Source organism: Aegilops tauschii, chromosome 1 (assembly GCF_002575655.3).
Source record: "Aegilops tauschii subsp. strangulata cultivar AL8/78 chromosome 1, Aet v6.0, whole genome shotgun sequence".
Classification (NCBI taxonomy): domain Eukaryota; kingdom Viridiplantae; phylum Streptophyta; class Magnoliopsida; order Poales; family Poaceae; genus Aegilops; species Aegilops tauschii.
Window position 1 is genome coordinate 486,492,238 of NC_053035.3, and position 16,208 is coordinate 486,508,445.

At 54.6% G+C, this 16,208-nt stretch overlaps 1 protein-coding gene across 1 annotated transcript; it reads left to right on the plus strand.

Annotated features, from left to right (window-relative positions):
• Positions 1–11,993: 11,993 nt before the first annotated feature.
• LOC141039176 (uncharacterized) lies at positions 11,994–13,328 on the plus strand. The gene is made up of 4 exons (XM_073506491.1): positions 11,994–12,116; positions 12,209–12,382; positions 12,503–12,689; positions 13,216–13,328. Exons 1-4 carry the CDS (start codon positions 11,994–11,996, stop codon positions 13,326–13,328), a joined length of 597 nt encoding a protein of 198 aa, XP_073362592.1.
• Positions 13,329–16,208: the final 2,880 nt, after the last annotated feature.

Consider the following 16,208-nt stretch of genomic DNA (forward strand, 5'->3'; position numbering starts at 1 on the left):
TAGTACTAGCCAAGGTCCAAGGATCTACTTATGGAGAGAGGCAAGCTGGCTATTCCCAAGCTTCAACATCACATGAATGAATTTTCTCCAAGAATAAAAACATATACATGTAGATAGAAAGTTTGTTCTTGTGTGCAAGATAACGTATTCTGCACAGCATGAGATGCCCCCATCTCCTTTTATCTACCTATATGCCTTTTCAGTCGAAGGAGACAACACGGTGTGGTCAAACTAGCCTCGCCCGCCAGGGAGCAACACGCACGTTCCAAACAAAAGTGTTGGCTCCATCCGTACGACTATAAACCCCTACATTTATTGCTTGATGGTTTATTAATCAAATACTACAGAAATACTCACATTGTAACACTGGTTATATCAGAACTATCATGTTTAAAAATTATAGGAATATGTTGTCTATGTACACTGGCGGGGCTATGTGTTGTGAACTTGTGATGCAGGGGCCATGGCCCCCAGGCCCCAGCCCATGGATATTTTGTGAAGAAACACTGTTTAGGATGGGCAAATTAAGAGAAATAGAGTATTTGGCCTCTTCAGAAAATTCTATTTGGCTATTTGCCCCCTCAGTAATCCCCCGCAAGCTCCGCCACTAATATATGCATACATACTGTGATCCCGTTATTTGGAAGTTAACCCGTCCATGAACGTGTCATAATACTGAACTGACAAAACCTGTCCTGTACGAGAACGGAAATCTAAAGGAAAATTGTCGCAGAAATACATGAAAGAAGTCTAGTTTACATGAGGTAACATCTTTTTGAAATGCTTTGCTCCGATTTTCGAAATATGACGGGGAACCTGCATCTTTGCTATGGCTTTTACGCAGATATGATTCCGGGGGAGAGATCTCTGGTGGATGGATGGACCGGTGCACACGCCACAAGAATCAAACACAAGTTGCCCCCCCCCCCCCCCGGGGTCAGTGAATCCGATGCAAACCCCAGGACTCCGTGAGTATGCAGCAGCAGGATGGCATTCTGTCAATTCCCTTTCCAAGGCCATTGGAGATGTAAAGATAGATATATTCCTTCGGCCCCCAGAGCCCGAGGGTGTTCATCGTCTCTTTGGAATCTGTTTGTCGACCGGGTGGCAGAGATCGCGTGACATGTAAAGAATGGAGGTTCTTAGCCCACATCACTAGACTAATGCATGGACAAGCAAAATTCGGTTTTGAGCCAGGGGAGTCCCCCCGGACTTCTGTATCATCGATGGAGACGGACTCGAAGATTCAGAGGCATGCAAAAAAAATTTGAGATAATTGCACTATGCTTCGTGCTTTGGAAGTCTTTTTGTTTTGTGATTGAACATGACTTTTGCGATTGAACATGACTTTTGTGATTGAACATGAGGAAATATTACAATCTTTGGAGAGGAGATGCAAAAGCGCAGTCTCCTGAGATATGTATAGTACTCCCTCTGTCCCATAATATAAGAGCGTTTTTTACGCTACACTAGTGTAAAAAACACTCTTATATTATGGGACGGAGGCAGTACTATTTTTTTAGATGAATTGGTAATTAACTCGGATAGGCTACGAGGGTACGCGCTTGGTACTTAGCATTGGATTAGAGGGGTTTCAGAAAAATGATGGAAATGAGCACCAAGATCAGAGGTTTTTGGGTGTGCGCACCTGTGCATCTCTCTTCTGGATAGAAATAGCACGTACCCCTTCCTCTCGTGGCGCCTTGCAGCCTATTGGCTGATACGCACCGCTCACGAAGAGCTCTCTGTCGACCCATGTCAAGATCACATACGGCCGAGATGTCACCATGCATCCAGAGATCACTACCAGAATAACTGGCGATGCCGACGGCCGAACCTATGCCGACGGCCCCCGTCGGCATAGATTGGCCTATCCCGACGGCCCAGCCCAAGCCGTCGGCATAGAAAAGCCGTCGGCGTATATCCATCTATGCCGACGGCCCCCGTCAGCAAAGCTTAGCCGTCGGCGTAGCGAGAAATATGCCTACGGCGGCCGTCGGCATAGATAAGCCCGTCGGCATAGAACGTGGGCCCGGCTACCCGGGCGGAAACGGCCTTTTGATGGCGTCAGTCTACGCCGACAAGCTAACGGCGGCCGTCGGCATAGCCCCCACGTCATCGATCCGCTTCGCCCGCCACGTCATCGATCCGCGTCGCTCGCCGGTCCGTGGGGTGGCAAATCTATGCCGACGGCCTGGCCGTCGGCATACGCCTGGCCCATGGATGTTGCCACGTCATCGATCCCCGCCCTTTGCCACGTCATCGATCCGTGGCCGTGTGCGCAGGTATGCCGACGGCGGCCTTGCCGTCGGCATACCTCTATTTTTTATTTTTTTTATTTTTTATTTATATTATTTACTTTTTCCTTTTTTTCACAACATAAATGTGCCTTATCTAACAAAAAAACATACCCCGATGGTATATCGATTGCCCCCCTCACGGACGTTGCTGCCGCCGTGCCCCACAACGACGCCGGTGAAGGGGGGCACACCCCGGAGCTGCGTGCCGGGTGCCTGCGCCAGCCACCACGCTTCCACAACCGTAGGAGGGCCCAAGGCAACACCTAGCGGCATTGCTACCCCCCCACCCCAGGTACACCGTCCCGTCTAACCGGGCCCTCATACATGCGGGGCGGTGTGGTGCCATGTCTGAAGAGGCGGGACGGGGGCCCTGGGGGATAGCAATACCACCGGAGCGTCGCACCGGGCCCTCATACATGCGGGGTGGTGTGGTGCCATGTCCAAAGAGGCGGCGCGCATCTCCGGGGTGTGCCCCCCCTCACGGACGGCGGCGCCGCCGGCACCTGGAGGGGGGAAACGGACGCGTCGGGTCTACACGGAGGGGATCTTGCTGTGGGTCTGGCCCGGATGTTGCTCCAAAGTGTTCCTATGGGCTGACCTAACACAACTGGGTGGAGAGTTTCACTGGTCAAAGCCCGTCCGTGTAAAGTCAAAGGGCTAGATCTCGTGGTCTAACGCTACATGGTTAGGCGGGACGGGGCCCCTGGGGGGTAGCAATGCCACCGGAGCGTCGCACCGGGCCCTCATATATACATGCAGGGTGGTGTCGTGGCATGTCCGAAGAGGCGGCACGCGTCTCCGGGGTGTGGCCCCCCTCACGGACGGCGCCGCCGCCGGCACCTGGAGGGGTGAAACAGACGCGTAGGGTCTCCACGGAGGGGATCTTGCTGTGGGTATGGCCCTGATGTTGCTCCAAAGTGTTCCTATGGGCTGACCTAACACAACCGGGGGGAGAGTTCCAATGGTCAAAGCCTGTCCGTGTAAAGTCAAAGGGCTAGATCTCGTGGTCTAACGCTACAGGGTTAGGCGGGACGGGGGCCCTGCGGGGTAGCAATGCTACCGGAGCATCGCACCGGGCCCTCATACATGCGGGGTGGTGTGGTGGCATGTCCGAAGATGCGGCACGCGTCTCCGGGGTGTGGCCCCCCTCACGGACGGCGCCGCCGGCGGCACCTGGAGGGGTGAAACAGACGCGTCGGGTCTACACGGAGGGGATCTTGCTGTGGGTTTGGCCCGGATGTTGCTCCAAAGTGTTCCTATGGGCTGACCTAACACAACCGGGGGGAGAGTTCCAAGCCCGTCCGTGTAAAGTCAAAGGGCTAGATCTCGTGGTCTAACGCTACAGGGTTAGGCGGGACGGGTGCCCTGGGGTAGCAATGCCACCGGAGCGTTGCACCGGGTCCTCATACATGTGGGGTGGTGTGGTGGCATGTCCAAAGAGGCGGCACGCGTCTCCGGGCTGTGGCCCCCCTCACGGACGGCGCCGCCGCCGGCACCTGGAGGGGTGAAACAGACGCGTAGGGTCTCCACGGAGGGGATCTTGCTGTGGGTATGGCCCGGATGTTGCTCCAAAGTGTTCCTATGGGCTGACCTAACACAACCGGGGGGGAGAGTTCCAATGGTCAAAGCCTGTCCGTGTAAAGTCAAAGGGCTAGATCTCGTGGTCTAACGCTACAGGGTTAGGCGGGACGGGGGCCCTGGGGGGTAGCAATGCTACCGGAGCACCGCACCGGGCCCTCATACATGCGGGGTGGTGTGGTGGCATGTCCGAAGAGGCGGCACGCGTCTCCGGGGTGTGGCCCCCCTCACGGACGGCGCCGCCGGCGGCACCTGGAGGGGTGAAACAGACGCGTCAGGTCTACACGGAGGGGATCTTGCTGTGGGTTTGGCCCGGATGTTGCTCCAAAGTGTTCCTATGGGCTGACCTAACACAACCGGGGGGAGAGTTCCAAGCCCGTCCGTGTAAAGTCAAAGGGCTAGATCTCGTGGTCTAACGCTACAGGGTTAGGCGGGACGGGTGCCCTGGGGTAGCAATGCCACCGGAGCGTTGCACCGGGCCCTCATACATGTGGGGTGGTGTGGTGGCATGTCCAAAGAGGCGGCACGCGTCTCCGGGCTGTGGCCCCCCTCACGGACGGCGCCGCCGCCGGCACCTGGAGGGGTGAAACAGACGCGTCGGGTCTACACGGAGGGGATCTTGCTGTGGGTTTGGCCCGGATGTTGCTCCAAAGTGTTCCTATGGGCTGACCTAACACAACCGGGAGGAGAGTTCCACTGGTCAAAGCCTGTCTGTGTAAAGTCAAAGGGCTAGATCTCGTGGTCTAACGCTACAGGGTTAGGCGGGACGGGGCCCTGGGGGGTAGCAATGCCACCGGAGCGTCGCACCAGGCCCTCATACATGCGGGGTGGTGTGGTGGCATGTACGAAGAGGCGGCACGCGTCTCCGGGGTGTGGCCCCCCTCACGGACGGCATTGTTACCCCCCCCCCCCCCCCGCCCACAGGTACCCCGTCCTGTCTAACCCTTACACAGACGACCGCCGGGTCTAGCCCTTTGACTTTCGCCGGATGTGGCATGTCCATCTATGCCGACGGCTAAGCTCCAGTGGCATTGCTACCCCCACGGCCCCCGTACCGCCTAACCCCCAGGGTCCCGGTGTCACAGGCGTCGCACCGGGTACCGGGTCCCATACAGACGGTAAACTAAGAATCTAAAAATGTAATAATTGAATTGATTAAAAACTCCGGTATTCATCATTGAAAATGTACTATCACTGTGAAACCTTTAGTGCCCGGGCACCGGGCCGGCTGCCTGGGCACTGAAAGTTTCACAGTAATTGTCCATTTTCTTCATATAAGTCTAATGAATACCGGAGCTTATAACGTATGGATTAGTGAACTATTTAAACACGTCAAATTGCTTTTCCCTCGGCGAGGTGGGACTATTTTTTCAAAAAAAAAGTAGTTGCCATCTATGCCTACGGCATAGCCGTCGGCATAGGCCTCCTATCTATGCCGACGGCCTGGCCGTCGGCATAGAGCCACCCTTATCCACTCGATGGCCCTCTCGCTGTCAGGTGGGACCACTCCTATGCCGACGGCATGGCCGTAGGCATAGATCCACCCTTATCCACTCGGGCCACGCCGTGGCCACTCGTTCAACTGCCCCTCCTCAACCACTCATCCTACTCCGACCCACGCCGCGCCGCCGCCCGACCCCGACCCCCACCCCCACCCGCGCCGCCGCCGCCACCGGATCCCGACCCGCCGCGCCGCCGTCCACCCCCTCCACCCGCTGCCGCCGTCCGCCCCCTTCCACCCCAGTCCCCCTCCACCCGCCGCCCCGGCCGCCCCCTCCACCCCCCCTCCACCCGCCGCCCCATCCGCCACCTCTACCTGCCGCCGCCCTCCATCGTTGCCGCCGTCCGCCCCCCTCCACCCAAGCCCCGGCCGCCCCGTCCACCTCCTGTTGCTGCTGGTGAGCTGGCCGCGGCCATGGCTCCGGCGAAATCCGGCGCCCTCCCGGCCCTCCTCTGCTGCTGGTGAGCACCGGGGAGGCCTCGGCCGCCCACGCTCCACCGCCCGTCGCCGGCCCCTCAGACACCACCTCCGCCACCACGTCCCCCGCCGCTCCCCTACTGCCCCCTCGGTGAGCTCCCCCGCCACCCTGCCGCTCCCCCCGCTGCTGCCTTGCTCCCTTACCGCTGCTGCCTTGCTCCCCTGCCGCTATTGTGTTGCTAGATGAATGGATGGATAGATAGTTAGATAAATAAATAAAATTGTATGTTTTTTGTTCTTCTTGCTACTGTTTTTAGGTGGATGGATGTATGGATTATTTTTTGTTAGATGGATGCATGGATGTTGTTAGAATCATAGATGGTGGATGGATGGAATGTCGGTGAATTTTTTTAGAAACTTTGTTTGTCATAAATTTAATGTTAGGTCATGTTGATAAATGGATGTTGGTCTGTTAATGATATATGAATGGATGGATGGATGTTGAACAAAATTTTGACACTTGACTGAGATGTGATGATCTTGCTATTTTTTTATACTCATAATGATCTTGATAAAATAATTGAAGACAAAATTTTGAAACTTAATAAGATGTGATGATCTTGCTAAAAAATGATAGTCATGATGATCTTGCTAAAAGAATAGAAGACAAAAGTTTGACACTTGACTGAGATGTGATGATCTAAGTTGTTTTTTCGTTGGAATTTGCAGGCTTTGTGGTGTCACATTTCACCGGAGTGGCCGTTGTCCGACGCGTTGGTCCCTGAGCATCCCTCTGCTGTTCGACTACTTCCTCTACACCGGAGGGTGAGCTACAAATCCATCACCTCCTTTTTCATGTGACTAGATTTCATTCTCAAGTCAACTGGCGTAACCTAGGCATCTCCCGTCCGAAAGGGTTGCATCGATAAATATGCATTCAATTGCATATTTATCACCGTAGCTCTTTCGGATTGTCCAGCGTTTTCCACGGACAGCCCGAGGATGTGTAGATTGGGTATGTTCTCCATGTTCTACCCCGTTCCGAGATAGGATTTCGGCGGCGCCTCCCCATTGTTCTCCGGAGCACATTCTCTCGGCTATTTGCCGAGACGTGTATCTAGAGAACAGCGGGGAGGTGCTGCCGAAATTTTGTCTCGGAACGGGGTAGAATGGAGAACGTACTCAATCTACACATCCTCGGGTGGGATTAGGACCCATCTTTACCTATTAGAGATGTAGGTGGATTCAACGCGGTAGAAACTGAAAATTTGATGTGATTAATTAAAATGAATCCTTAATTATGTTGTGTGGCTTGCAAAAAAGCAGAGGATGGCAGATAATCAGTGGATGTATAGTGGTTTTATCCGTCGGAATCGAGTAACATCAGAGTAGATCGCGAAAACCGATGTGTATTTGAAGGAGATATTCCGTCGTCCAATGAGAATTATCCCACCATGCCCCTGTGCGAGATGTGCCAGACGTCACCGTAGAAATCAGACGGACATGAGTGAGCACCTTCGCACGCACGGATATATGCCAAACTTTGACATGCCGCCGATAAACATAGCCGAGCAGGACCGTGGTAGAGAGGAGGTGATGCGACAACGCATCGATGGATATGAGGACGACGGGGTCAGGGACATGCTAGATGATGTCATTGTTGCAGAAACGGCAAATGCGACACCTTCAGAGAATGAACCAGAGGAGCCGGAGGCAACCGCAAAGGCCTTCTTGGAGGTCTTGGCCTCGTCGAAGAAACCTCTTTATGCGGGTGCGAAAATATCTCAGCTGGATGCCATCTCGCAACTGATTGCAGTCAAGGCTGAGTACGGTTGTAGCCAGAAATGCTTCGAAGCATTCTTGGGAGTATGGGCTAACAGCCTCCCTAAGGGTCATGAACTGCCGAAAAGCATGTACGATACAAAGAAAATCATGAAGGCACTCTCTATGGATTATGAGAAAATAGATGTTTGCCCGAAGAATTGCCTTTTGTTTAGGCATGAGTATGCGGATGACAAGTACTGTAGGCAGTGCGGTTCGTCTCGGTACATTGAGGTGGTCGGTGAGGATGGTGAGAAAAAGCAGCTAACCATCCCCGTTAAGGTTCTTCGGTATCTTGATTTTATAAAAAGACTGCAGCGCCTTTTCATCACGAAGGAGTCTGCCAAAATGATGAGGTGGCACAAGGAAGGTATAAGGTACAATCCAAAAAAATCGTACATCCATCGGAAGGGGAAGCATGGAAGTCGTTCGATGAAGAATACCCCGAGGAAGCAGCCGAGGCTGGGAATGTCAGAATAGCCATACCAGGTGATGGGTTGAATCCATATGGTATGTCGTCCAATCCATACAGCTGCTGGCCTGTGTTTGTAATTCCGCTCAATCTTCCTCCCGGTGCCCTAATGCAACGCAAGACCATGTTCTTGTCGCTCATCATTCCGGGGCCTGATTATCCGGGGAAGCAATTGGGTGTGTTTATGCAGCCGCTGGTGGATGCTTTGCACCATTCTTGGTACTTTCCGACGTTGACATACGACCGGGATCTGCAGAGAAATTTCTTGATGAAAGTTTGGTTGCGCTATTGCATGCATGACTTTCCCGGCTATGCTCTATTCTGCGGATGGTGTACAAGTGGGAAGATGCCATGCCCAGTGTGCATGCAGGCTCTGCGAATGATTTGGGTGAGTAAGGGTGGCAAGTATGTAGCCTTTGACCTGCATCGACAGTTCCTCCCTCCAGACCATCCAGACAGGGAAGACAAGAAGAACTTCACGAAAGGCCGGGTTGTTCATGAAGTAACCGAGATTCCAACATTTTCGGGGGCAGATGTTCTCGCTCGGCTAAAAGCTCTCCAGCCTAAAGTCAAAGGCAAAGGCAAAGCCAAAGCCAAAGGCTTCGAGGGATATGGTGAGACGCACAACTGGACTCACATTACCCCCTTCTCGCAGCTTCCCTATTTCAAGGACCACAAACTTCCTTACAATATCGATGTGATGCACACCGAAAAGAATGTGGCAGAGTCCCTTTTCCACACGATCCTCGATATTCCTGATAAGACGAAGGATAACGTTAAAGCTAGAGCCGATCAACAGTGAATTTGTGATAGACCACGTCTGAACATGAAGCCTCCCACAGGCGGTCGAAAAAACTGGTTCAAGCCAGATGCTGACTTTGTCCTTAAACCGCCAGAAAAAAGGAAGTACTTATCTGGCTGAAACACATTTTGAAGTTCACCGATGGTTATGCATCAAATATAAGTAAGGGAGTCAATCTTTCAACGGGCAAAGTGACCGGCCTGAAGAGTCATGACTACCATGTATGGATTGAGCGGATAATGCCGGTGATGGTTCGAGGCTATGTCCCCGAGCATGTCTGGCGAGCGCTTGCCGAGCTAAGCCATTTCTTCCGCACGCTCTGTGCTAAAGAAGTAAGTAAAGACGTGATTGAAAAATTGCATAAGAAGGCACCGGAGTTGACAGTCAAGCTAGAGAAGATCTTTCCGCCAGGCTTCTTTACACCGATGACACATCTCATTCTGCACCTCGCGAATGAGGTATTGTTGGGGGGCCTGTGCAGAATCGCTGGCAGTACGGCCCTGAGAGACAGAACAAGCATCTCCGACAGAAATGTGGAAACAAAGCTAAGATTGAAGCTTCCATAGCTGAGGCAGTTATCCTAGAGGAGGTGTCAGACCTCAGGACATCATACTATCCAGACCACGTTCCCCATCTGCATAACAAGGTGCCTCGATACAATATAGAAGATCTGAAGTATCAACCCAGGCTCCATCTATTCAACGCGCAAGGTGGGAGGGCTGGGGCCTCGAAACCTTATAACATGCCACGACAAGAGTGGCAGGACCTCATGTTCTATATCTTGCACAACATCAGGGAAGTTGAGGAAGTGTGGATGAGGTAATACCACTACACCATTCCTTTATGTCTTCCACATCATCATGTTTTATGTTCACTTAGTCCCGGTCTAACACCGCTTTTCTTTTTTTTAGTGATTTCGTTCAAGAGGAATGGACGGGAATGAATCCTCCTACTGAGGCGGAGGCACTTACTCTTCTCCGTCATGGAAACCCTGGACGTAAAAAAATTTGTTGCTTGGTTCATGGAGAAAGTAATTTTCCACACTCCCCTATTAAATACCTAGTTCAACATTTATTAGTTAACTAATGCACGCAACAATTTCAATTATACTTGTAGGGAAAAGATCCGAACATATCTATGGATGATGAATTGAGATGGGTTTCCATGGGTTTTGACCCTGCCGTCATGACATGTAAAAAGTATGATGTGAATGGGTATCGCTTCCATACAGAGGAGCACCAGAACAGCCGGCCTGATCCCAAAACTATAAATACCGGAGTGTACACCCCCGGTCAAAATTCAGTAGACTACTATGGAAGGGTACAAAATATATACGAGATTAAATTCCACCAGGGGCGCGAGACCCTAAGTCTGCCTGTGTTCAAATGTCGATGGTTTGATCCGCGGGAGGGGGTAAAACATACGCCTTCCATTGGTTTGGTCGAATTTAAACCATCAACCGTCTATGCCGGAGCCGATCTCTTCATTGCAGCTACCCAAGCTACACAAGTATATTATCTGCCTTACCCATGCCAGAAAGAGTACCTAAAGGGTTGGGAAGTTGTGTTCAAGGTGTCGCCACATGGTAAGCTACTGAACCCGAATGAAGACGATTACTACAACATTAACCCCATGACATACGAGGGAGTGTTCTATCAAGAGCAACCTGATGATGATGATGTGGTTAGAAACGATGACGCTAGACCATTGGGTGATGATGATGTGGATCCAAACGACGACGATGCACGGAATGATGGTGAGACCATTGTCAATGAAAATGACATACTTATGCTAGAAAAGTTAAACGAAGACGCTGACGACGAGGAAGAGCCTCCACCTCCGTCAGACAACGAAGATGATATGATTGATAGTGATGATGAGACGGACCGAGAAAGAGGTTACAACAGTGATGATTCATATGGTTTCTAGCAGATGTACGTGTCAAGTCTTTTTTCTATAGTTTAGGAATATGCATTTTTATTAATGTGTTTATTATCATGCCTTTTCCTTCATTTCATTAATTTACTAATTGCTTATTCTCTTTTCAATGCAGGTTCGTGGAACATGGGCAAGGGGAAGGCTGACGGCGTGGGTTTCCTATGCAAGGTCGTCGGCCTGCCTAGTCGGAGTGGTCGAGCACGTAATCCTCCCCCCCCCCCCCGGCTACTTGACGATGACTCCTCACAGGGAGGTCGAGGGAGAGGTGCCCCTAGAGGAGGAGGGGGCGGGGGGAGAGCCCCTAGAGGGCGAGGTGGGGGGGAGAGCCACTACAGGGGGTCGTGGCCAGAAAGAGCGCACCCTCACCGACTTAGGGGTGTTGTCTTCGAGGCCATCCTCTAGTGAGGTACCCTCCTCTGGTGAGGAGGAGGAGGACGACGAGGCAGGCGAGGAGGAGGAGGTTCGGGATGGGGCCGAGGAGGAGGTGGAGGAGGAGGACGAGGAGGAGGAGGATGAGGAGGAGGTTGGGGAGGGGGAGGCAGGCGAGGAGGAGGGTGGTGGCGGGGATGATGGTGGTGGCGGGGAGGGGGTTGACAACATGGGGTGGCTGCATGGTAACGCAAAGCTACCAAAGCAGGTTCCTGCTACTGAGGAGCAGAAGTAGCTCATTGAGCCCACGGGGAAAGAGTAAGTGCGACTTTATAATAATTTCATTATTTTGCTTGTCACATGCTCATTCCGGTTGTTATTTATTTTGCTTGTCACATGCTAATAGTTCATTCTTTTTCAGCAACTGGATATATTCTAAAGGGGTCCGTATTCCCAACGGCCTCATCACCGTCTTGCTGAAGTTACACTGGCCGGGGTTGTACTGTCCGGATCCAGTCAGGCACCTGAACCATCGGGTCTTGGCCACGAGATGGGAGCATTGGGAAGCGGCCCTCCATGCAGACCATGGGACCCATGCCAAGGCCGTGATCACCACTTTCTGGGTGAGTTCTCTTCAGAAGCACAAGTCCATTCTAGTTTCATGAATGATTTAACTCATGGCTTCTTCCATTCTTGTTTCGTGCATGATTGTAGAAATTCTATCGAGTTCTCCCGGAGCACAGGGCCAGAGCGGACCAGATCGTGCTGCGCCAATGCAAGAAGAGGGCCCGCCAGATGCAGTACGAGGTGCGCTATGTGGCCATCTCGACATACCACCACGACTATCTTGGTGTGAAGATGACCAAGGAAGACGCGCGGAGGATGGGCATTACCTTGGAGAGGGACGAGTTCTTGAAGGTAAGTATAAAAGATTTTTCATTATGCTTTCATTACCTTGTGGTACATTTCACCGTTTTGTGTTGACATGCCATTATGCTTTCATTATGTAGGTGTTACCAAATTGGTGTTATGGAAAAGACGAGTCCTGGGCGGCATTGGTGGATCTTTGGTGTGATGAGGCTGGAGCCTGGGCGGCTATGAGAGTCAAAAACAAGGCTAACCGAGGGAAGGAGGGAGTACATGCTCAGGGAAACCGAAACCACTATCTCCACAAGGCAGTTAATGTATGACTAACCCCATTAAACATTCTTCTTCTTCTATTTACCATCACTTTCTTATGTATGACTAACCTCTGTTTGGTGGTGCAGGAGGAGAAACTAAAGCGGCCGCTCTCACACATGCAGGCGTGGGAGATCGCCCATACGCGGAAGGACCCCAAGCCTGGCGAGCCCAAGTACTACGGCAAGAAGACCGCGCATAGGAAGAAGGCCTACTCCGATGGGTATCTGGCGTTACATCCTGACACACCTGACCCCATTGCGGCGGATCTGGACGAAAGGGTGGTGGTAGGCATGGGGCCGAAGGAGCACGGTCGGGAGGCGATTCTCGATGCTGTGATCACTCCTACTATCTCCTACACACAGCTCCGTCGGATCGACCCGACCCTAAGCCAGCGCACGAGCACGCCCATGAGCAGTGCACCGTCACAGTCCCTCTTTCAGGAGCAGCAAACTGTAAGTATTTTCCCTTTTATCTTCATTGCTCACTTTATTTTCCACATTTAGTAGTTTTATGAGTTTCATCATGTCATACTGTAGGCCTACATGGAGTACACACGCTAGGAGACCATGGCGTGGCACGACCGCCTTCATGCATACCATCAGCAGAGGGATCGCCAGATGCAGCACGCTTTTCAGGAAATGGCGGCCGGCAGGTGTCCTCAATGGCCATCAGCAGAGGGTCCTCCAGCACAACCAACGTTGCTGACCTTTGAGGAGTTTGTGGCACAGAACGCTGGCCCCTCGCCGGTTAGTTCATCCCCAATCTATTCACTCAAAGCATATCATGCCTTTCAACACAGTCATATATCCCGTTAATATGTCTTTTCAACATCCAGGGAACCGGTGCATCAACCGTTGGCGGTGGTCTTCGCAGCACTCCCGAGTCACGGAGCCCGACCACTCCGATCCACGGAGGCAGAGGCGGTCTTGGCGGTACCGCTGCCGCTAGCAGTGACGACCTGGGCTTCGGCGGTCTTGGCGGTGACGACCTCCGCGGTGCTCGACGTCCTGGCGCTTAAGCCTTTGGGTCACATTGTGGCGGTTCTCGATGCTAGGATACTTATATGCTTGTGATGTTTCTTATCTTATTGTTGTTTGTGAGATTCTTATATGTTTGGTGGTGATGATACTTATATGTTTATGCTTTGCGATGCTTCTTATGATGTGTGATGATGAATTTGTTGTGTGATGCTGCTCCTTATTGTTACGTGATGCTGCTTCTTATATATGCTGTTCTTATATATGCTGTGTATATTCAAATGAATTGAGCTGAAAAGAAACAGAAAAAAAAACTGGACAGAAACTATGCCGACGGCCTGGCCGTCGGCATAGGCTTGGCGTGAGCTCCTAGTGGCCGACACGTGGCAGGTCTATGCCGACGGCCTAGCCGTCGGCTTAGTTTGAAACTAGGCCGTCGGCATAGACTTGCCACAGGAGCGCCCAGTTTCTGACACGTGGCATGTCTATGCCGACGGCTAGGACGGCCTAGCCGTCGGCATAGTTTCAAACTAAGCCGACGGCTAGGCCGTCGACATAGACCTGCCCCAGGAGCAACCACTACAGGAATCAGCTATTTTGCCGTCTGCCATGGCGGACGGCAAAGGCATGAACGGCGGATGGCAAAGGCCTTTGCCGTCAGCCGCGGACGGCAAAAGGCTCCGGCAAAGTAGGCTACGGTAAACAGCTGCTTTGCCGTCTGCTTCCTGACGGCTGACGGCAAAGGCCCTTTGCCGTCTGCCGCGGACGGCAAAGAGAGCAGACGGCAATAATTGTGCTCTCAGTCCGTTAAGTGGCTAACGGCAGGCCTTTGCCGTCCACCGCGGACGGCAAACTTTCTAGTGCCTTTGCCGTCCGCTTCCGCCTCGCCCGCTTCCGCCTCGCCCGCCGCATTGGCCGCCCCCGCTTCCGCCTCGGCTTGCGGCGCCACTTCCGCCTCGGCCGCCGCGTCGCGTCGCGTCGGCCGCCCCCGCTGAGGCGCTGCCGCCTGCCCCCCGCTGCCCGCTGCCGCCTCGCCTGCCCCGCGTGCCCCGACGCCTCCTGCCCCCCGCTTCCCGCTGCCGCGCTGCCGGCTGCCGCCTCGCCTGCCCCGCGTGCCCCGATGCCTCGCGGTCAACGCCGCCATCTCGTCTTCCGCACGCCGCCATCTCGTCTTCCGCGCGCCGCATTAATTCCCGGCGCTATAAAACCCGCCCTGCGCGGCGAGTTTGGTCACACCGCCCGTCCATCCCTCCTCCCCCTCTTCACACGCGCGTTCTCTTCGCGGGATGGCGTCCAGTGACTCGGACTTCGACGGCGCGGCACCGGGCGGCCACTGGCCGTCGAGCCTCACGTTGGGGCAGACGGAGGACCTCGCTCGGTTCTGCCTCTATGTGCCGCCGCCGGCGAAGGTGCCGCGGCCGTGGAGGATCTCCGCGGACGGATTTCCCACGCAGGGCGTACCGGCGACCAAGGCAGAGCTTCGCGCGCACCCCGGGGGACGCTACAACCGGAAGGGCCGCCGCCATTTTTGGAAGGGCAAGCGGTTCGACGACGTCATCGGCGCCTTCAAGCGCGCCGCCCGAGGGCTCCCTGTCGGTGATCTCTCTGGTGGAGCCGGGCCCTCCCAGCCGCGCGGGTGCATACCCGCTCCCACCCCCGCCCCAGCAGCCCCGGCCGACGTTGTGATCCCGCCGGAGCAGGCGGCGCTCCAGCAGGACGGCGACCCGGAGGACACGCCCGGGCTCCTCGCGATCCTGGCGCAGTCAGCGGAGGAGGCCGCCGCGGCGGCGGCGCTGGAGGCCCGGGAGGAGGCGGCGCGGCAGGCGGCGCGGCAGGCGGCGATGGCGGCGCGGCAGGCGGCGATGGCGGCGCGGCAGGCGGCGATGGCGGCGCAGCAAGCGGCGATGGCGCCGCCGAGGTGGCAGCAGGAGTGGCAGCAGGCGCCGGCGGCGGAGGAGGAAGAGGATTCGGACGACGTCCCGGTCGACTGGGACGACGTCGCGAACCGGTCCAGCAGCGACGATGACGGCGGCAACGGCCCGGCCGTGATTGACCTCGATAGCGACGCCGAGTAGTTTTTTTAGTATTTATGTACGAACTAGACTTTATATACGAACTTTTTTTAGTGTGTTGTTTGCGGACCTAAAACTAAACTAAAACTAAACCTAAAACTAAAAAAAAAGAAAAAAAGGAAAAAAAAAGGGGGTAGAGCTCACCTGAGGCAGGGCCGGTGGAGGAGGTCGCCGGTGGAGAGGGGGGCGGGGCGGTGGAGGAGGTGGCCGGTGGAGGAGAGGTGCGGTGCGGCCTGGGGCGACGGCGCCGGGCCCGGGGCGGTGGGGCGCGGGGGGGCCGGGGCGCCGGGGCGCCGGGGGGCCGGGGCGACGGGGCCCCGGGGCGGGGGGGCGACGGGGCGGTGGGGCGGCGGGGCCCCGGGGCGGTGGGGCCGGGGCGCCGGGCGGCGGCGAGTGCTGGGGGCGGCGGCGGCGGCGGTGTGGTGGGATGTAGTGCGCGTCGGCGAGGAGAGAGAGGGAGAGAACAGAGAGTAACGGGCGGGGGGGTACGGGCCGTTAGGTAGTCTCCTCTTTGCCGTCTGCCACTATTTGTCGTCCGCCCTTTTGCCTCTTTGCCATCTGCTGGCAGACGGCAAAGAGGTGGGGCGTTAAGTTTTTTCCAAACGGGCGGGGGGTGGGGGCCACCTCTCTCTTTGCCGTCTGCCAGCGGACGGCAAAGAATCTTTCTTTGCCGTCCGCTGGCGGACGGCAAAGAGCCCGCAGATGGCAAAGAGCTTCTTTGCCGTCTGCCATTTCTTTGCCGTCAGCTTCTGGGTAGCTGATGGCAAAGAGCTTCTTTG

Coding starts and splice junctions, on each gene's coding strand:
- LOC141039176 (XM_073506491.1), top strand. CDS start 11,994: ATGCAGTACGAGGTGCGCTATGTGGCCATCTCGACATACCACCACGAC. Junction 12,383..12,502: donor ATCTCCACAAGGCAGTTAAT/GTATGACTAACC, acceptor TCACACATGCAG/GCGTGGGAGATCGCCCATAC. Junction 12,690..13,215: donor CATGGGGCCGAAGGAGCACG/GTCGGGAGGCGA, acceptor TTCAACATCCAG/GGAACCGGTGCATCAACCGT.